The 6765-nt window shown below is 34.6% G+C and overlaps 1 protein-coding gene across 1 annotated transcript; it reads left to right on the forward strand.

The window, feature by feature from the left end:
• Window positions 1-2739: 2739 nt before the first annotated feature.
• Window positions 2740-3387, forward strand: LOC132278840 (uncharacterized). Its single transcript, XM_059780741.1, has one exon. The coding sequence runs from the start codon at window positions 2740-2742 to the stop codon at window positions 3385-3387; it is 648 nt and encodes a 215-aa protein (XP_059636724.1).
• The last annotated feature ends 3378 nt before the right edge of the window (window positions 3388-6765 follow it).

The raw sequence follows: 6765 nt of genomic DNA on the forward strand, positions 1-6765 counted from the left end.
AGTAAAACAAATGAACCCTAGCACCTCACTAGGTCATTCAAAGCCTCAATTGGTTCCCACCAATGAACAAACAAACCCTAGCGTCCTGCTAGGTCACTTAAAACCTCAATTGGTTCCCCCCAATGAGCAAACAAACCCTAGCACCTCGCTAGGTCACTCAAAGCCTCAATTAGTTCCCCACCAATAAGCAAACAAACCCTAGCACTTCGCTAGGTCACCCAACGTCTCGATTAGTTCCCACCATGAGGTATCATGAAATAAACTTATACACCTCACAGCTCGAAAGAAGGATAAGGTTCTCTCAAGCAGAGGAGTCTGTTCCTCTTTGGGATTTTTTAGAAGGATCTGGTTGGGTGGATGAGAAACTAAAACTTGCTGTTCTAACAAGCCTAGTTAGTGAGATGGTGGATTGCATGTGTAAAACAGAAAGTTTCTCATCACATTTAACACTTTGACATAGCCGCCATCAACTTAACCACCGCCGGTCATAAAGATAATAAAATGCATTTAATTATTGGATAAAATATCTAGCAGGTTTCACAATTCCACAGAAGGAAGTGACCTTCTATAGCCCTAATATCATCATGACTACCTCGGTAATCATGATTTATGACTAGGAACTGCTAAGTAAAAAGAAGAGTATTAACGTGATTACAGTAATGTCTTCTTATCACCACCAAAAACTCTCACTACCTTGTCTACTTTCTCCTCCTCCCCCACTTTGGTTCTTTGAATCCCACTCAGTTGTGTTCATTGATATTGCCCTTTTATTATTATTTGTTTATTCTGAGAAAATGACCCTCCTACATAATCAATTTTGTTGGTATCAGTTCTCATTTATTTTTTGTTTCTGTCAACAATGGTGTGCCATTGACTTACCGAGTCTTCCTTGAAACCAAAATTGATGGGGTTAGGGACAACTTAATTTTCGAAGTGACTCTCATATTGTCCCCTTATACATCGCAAACATGGCCAACAAAATCTGGCACCACTTCATATTACTTACCACTCATTCATCTTATCAGCCCCATGTATATACTTAATCTCTGCAAAGCACTGGATTTGATTACAATAACAACACTTAAAAAAAACTTAATTTACGCTTTTAATACATTAAATTTACTAAATGAAAAGTGATTTCATTCACTTGAAGTAACTTATAATCACCCAAAGTGGTAACAAGTTGCAGTGTAATGAATTATTAAGACTCACTCCTACAATTTCAACTATTTATAATACAAGAAAATCCTAAAACCAGAGTTGATGAGCCTAAAAAACATGAGAAAATAGGGAATAAAATTCTAATAGACATCGCTCCACTGCCATTTGAGTGCGCTGGTGCAAAAATCTCGAAAAATCTCCCAAGAGTATTGAAAATGCAAAAACGGACCCTCAATGTTGAATTGTGGTCCAAGGACAACTTATATCAAGAGTAAAGCTTGCGAATATTGTGTTGAGAGAATAAAAACAAAAATCAAGAAATCAAGAGAAAAAATCACATAACAAGACACGTGATTTATGGGGTTCGTGAAAATCTTTTTACCTACGCTCACGGAAAGCACAAGAAATTTCACTAATGACCTGTGTTTACAACTCAGAGCTCACTTTGCTCTCTCTCTCTCTCTCTCACCCTCACCTTACTATGTATGATTTATGCAAGACCTTCATTTGGAACACTTTCATATTAAGAAGCTTCAATATTGAAACAAATCCCTAGTTTTTTTAATAACCTTCTACTAAAATAGTTCTATATACACCAACTGTCAGTGACTTAGCGGTATCGGTTTCTTATCTCTCTTTAGAAGGTCAGGGATTCAAGTCTCACAAAAGACGTGTGTGTGAGTACCAATTAGGAAAAAAAAAAAAAAAAAAAATGTTGCATAACAGTTTAAGTCATGTTGTATTTTGTCTCTTTGGTGCCTGAGGGGAGTCTTTAACCTGCGATCGATCAAAAAATTTTGAAATTCGATTGAAGAACTCTTTAGGTGTCAATCGAGCCTTCAGCTACTGTGATTGAAGCACACACTGGTGATATTTAAATTTAGATTTCACAACCCCAACATATTAGTTGTTGGGTCATTTCTGATTAGGTTTAGGTATCTATGAGTCAAACAAAGTCGTCGGAAATGTACCAAAATTTGTGTCAGAATCGGTTTGGACTTCGGCAGCATTGGTGAAGTATTAATTGAGGCCACATTTAAGTTAGAGTTCGGCAGCATTGGTGAATTAATAATTGAGGCCTCATTTAAGTTCAAATCTGCACAGAAGACACTGCCCCTCATGCTACGTAAATTTAAATGGATCAACTTTTACCCGCTTTGCCGTCTCATAGACGCAGAAGGACACGCGATATTTGCAGTCAGAGCTGTAAACTTCAAAGCAGCTCCTTTCTGGCAGCTACTTTCACCATTTACTTTGATCTTTTCCAAACAAAAGTCTTCTTGATTGGTGGAAATTTGACTGGCAATTGGGTCTAGTTCAGAAAATATCCATCCCATACTCCACATATAATTACCAAGGGTATTCTTGTCATTTCATTCGGACCCCATTTTAAGACTATGGTAGTCAACAAAGTTGCAATATAAATACAGGACATCATATCCATCACTCACCATACAAACCAAGAATCCAACACATTAATAATACTCACACCCCTTCAAGTTCTTCCCTGCCAAGTCTTCTCCCCCCCCCCCCCCCCCCCCCCCCTCTCTCTCTCTCTCACACACACACACATCAAAGATGGATCAAAGTGAGCAGTACCAGAAACTTAAAACTGCAACCCAATTCAACAAATACCATGAATTTCTTAAGAAGACACTGCAATTTGCTGTACCAGTGTCTCTACTATCATTCCTAATTCACTCATATTCCTTAGGCTTCTCTTTCTTCTTCCAATACTTGGATTTCGAATTCTCACTCTTCAGTCACACCCCCGAGAGGAAATACATATTCCTCATTTGTAATGGCATACTTGCTTTTCTTTTGAAAAACTCGGGTTTAAGTACCCCAAGTGGCTCTCCTGCCAAGTCTAATGCTGAATTTGGCAGGAATGGTGAACACGGCGTGAAACCGGTGCCTGCAGTTGGCATAGCATCTCCGGAGGAAGTTTCACCGGTTGAAGAAGAAGTATCGGAAAAACAACAAAATGGGTATCTGAATACAGAATCAGAAGAAAGAGATTTGATCAGAGGAAGTGAAGAGAATGAAGGAGAAGATGGTGAAGAGGTAGTAGAAGAGAGAGGGCGTTTGATTCCACCATCAGCAACAGAGGAAGGAGATGAAGTGGATATAAGTACAGAGGAATTGAACAGAAAGTTTGATGAGTTCATCAGGAAGACGAAGGAGGAAATTAGGATTGAAGCTCAAAGGACACTAATTGCTGTGTAATGTAAAACTCAAATACTTAATTATAAATTAGCAATAATTAAGCTTCATAAGTTCAGTCTACTTTTAGATGGCCAAGGACTATATAGTGTTTTCGATTTTTTTTTTCCAGTTGTAGACTGAAATTAAAGACTATTTCAGCTTTAGCCTTCATTAGTCTTCATGGGTACGTGTACTGTTAATTCATTTTCAATCTCTTTTAAATTAGACAAAAGTTCAAATTTGGAGTGTTTTAGGTTAAACTATGAAAACATTTGATCAATCTATGCTAAGTACACAAAATGACAAGCATTTGGTATAACTAATTATAATTTACAATACATTATACTCCCTCTCTCCCACTTTAAATGATACATTCCGAAATATTGCAGAGTCACATTTCTTGAAAGTGACATTTAAAATGAAATAATAATATATTAAACATAAGAATGCCAGATAAAATTGCAGTTTTGTTCGTAATCTACTTAAAGGCTGCTAAATTTTCTTAAAGTTTGTGTGGAATGGCATAATTCAAACCTAGCCTTCACAAATTTCTTTATGGGCAGAATTTTTTAGTTCCCTTCGTTGATAAACTTGAAATGTTACAGAGCATTGAATGTTTGACCATAGCCAACATCTAGTAATGTCTTTTCTCAAGCTTCTATAACTTTTCAATTTTCAATAAAGTTGAAAATGGGAACTACTATATTTATGCGCGATTCAGTTTTCTTCATCCAGACCATGATCCTTACTTTCTCCTTTTATTTCATTGAAAGTATGGCAACTAGTGATCGGACAGAGTCGACCAAGAGATAGCTTGCAATAAATTCCGTTAGTTGCGCCCAGGCACACCTACAAAAGAGCAGAAACGGCCGCCTAGTCGAATAGAGGGGCATACGCCTACCCCATGACTTCAACTCACAAATACGGGTATGAAATAAGAAGTTGGAGGGGGCAACCCGCATTGACAACGCTGTATAGATACTGTCTGTTTTACCCTTCAGACTATTCAGACTATTCGCAAAATGCGTTTATGTTTATATAATTAGAAGACACCCATACATATATTGCCGATAACTTCTTCCGAAATGATGCGTAAATATGAACCTATGAATGAGAGACAGCTTTCCACGCGCACCCATATCCTCGTAGCCAAAAACCCACCTATAAGTCTCCAAATTCATTCCAAGAGTAGGTACGTAAGGTCCATCACAAGTGACTCAGCTGATTTAAGAAAATCATTTAAAATTAGTGCAAGGGTCCTACAACTTTAGATCTTTAAAATTTCAATAAGCACAATGTTGGGTCCTACAACTTTAGATCTTTAAAATTTCAATAAGCACAATGTTACAAGCCTGATATTTTTGTGGCTAATATGACATGGGTTTGCTCTTTTGTCATGTATATGTTGCACAGTAACATGGACACCGACCATTCTGTACTAGGCTCCTACAATGGTGTGGTTACAAAGTGTGTGGCTTTCATTTTCTCTAATTAATCTTGGTATATAGTATTATATCATGAAAGAGATTTCGAGACCCATCTTTTAGATGCCACTTGGAGGAGAGATATCTAGAAAAGACTCATAATGGGAGGGATTGATGATAAAGCCTTGCAAGTTGCAACTTGACAAACCCTGTTTCATTGATCTGTCTGCAAGCGGGGAGAAGATTGTGAATGTCCATAAATTTTGTATGCAAGAGTTCAACATTCACTCATTTAAAAATGCAAATCTTTGATTGAAAAGTAAGAAATTGTAATAGCATGCAAAAGAGAGAGTTCTAGCATCATGAACGGATTTGGGAATTCATATGAGAAGGTAAATTTATATAGAGAAATTTTTTCATAATTTTAGTGGGGACAATTTTAAAATTTTATGAATATAAATGCAAAAATGTATAAATTTAGGCATATAAAATGTAATAATAAAAAATTTCAATGGGGAAGGATGCACCCGACTGAACCTTTCACAAATCAGTGCCTCTCTAGCATTAAGAAGGATAAGTATTAATTAATGTGACAATGGTTGAAATAAGCATTATAATTAAAGACCCGAGAGACTCTATTTTATCCATAACCGATTAAGAATTTTTGTTGGAATCGATATATGCTTACTAAGGGAAATGATAATCAACAACTCTCTTATACTTTCCCTCCATTTCTTTTCAATTTTTGAAGGACACTTCATTTTGTTTGGAAGAAAAAAAATGATTGTTTTACTTTGCAAGTAAAAGGCTAAAACAAAATTCATTTGTTGAAAATAATAAAGTAATTATGGGTAAAATAAGAATTCAATTATTGAAATAAGTGCAAAACAATTAATCACCAACTCTCCTATACTTTTTCATCTGTTTATTCTCATTTTGGAAAGGATAGCAAAAACACTGTTAAGAGTTATACTATCCTTGTACAATATACATATGAGATACTTTCTTTCGTAAGCAGTCTATTATTCTTAATCTAAATTCCAAACATAACGTATCCTAATTTGCTTAATAATTATGCCACAATTAACAATAATTATGTCACACAATGCCACAAGCAGTCGTGATATCAAAATATCCAATTTCGTAAGCAATTTATTATCCTTGATCAAAACAACAATAGTTCCACATTATTTTTCAGGCATTGAAAGTTCAGTACAACAGAAAACTTGAAACAGATAAATCAGTTAACATTTTAATTTCACAATTTATATAAGGTTAAATGCAGAAAATAACTAAGTATGTTTACGGTACATATCATACTCCTCACGTGCAAAAAATACCACTAAAATTTTAAGTTGATGCAAATAGGTCACTCTGACAAAATTCAACCCTAAATTAACCAAATTACCTTACTGAACTATTTTATAAAATATATAAAATAAATAATTTTGTAAAATGATCGAAAATGACACTATTGGAGGATGCCCCTCTCGTGCAAAAATACTCATAAAGTTTCAATCTGATGCAAATAGGTCTCCCTAACAAATTTAAGCCATAAGTTGACTTAATTATCTTTACTAAATCATTTTATAAAATATATAAAAATAAGTAATTTTATAAAATGACACTATTGGAGGACGCCGAAAATGGACAAGTAAATATAAAAATATAAAATAAAAAGAAAAGTAAAAATAAAAATAGAAAATAAAAAACAAAAAACAAAAATAAAGTGCAAACTAAAAAAACAAAAATTTCCAAACTCCGAAAATTAGTGCTCGCTGATATTGGAATTTTTGTTTGTTTGTTTGTTTGTTTAACAGCGTTAGTAGGAAAAAAAAATAAAATAAAGAAAAAAAATTTAATAGAAAAGAGTAAACTGGAATATCAAAAAATTTAAATCCTTATTCTACAAATTCTGAAAGTTAAAAAAAAAAAAAAAAAAAAAAAAATGCTTAGATATATATATAGAGAAAAA

Source organism: Cornus florida, unplaced genomic scaffold (genome assembly GCF_030987335.1).
Source record: "Cornus florida cultivar Cherokee Brave unplaced genomic scaffold, ASM3098733v1 CherokeeBrave_3.0.0_Hap2_Chr01, whole genome shotgun sequence".
Classification (NCBI taxonomy): Eukaryota; Viridiplantae; Streptophyta; class Magnoliopsida; order Cornales; family Cornaceae; genus Cornus; species Cornus florida.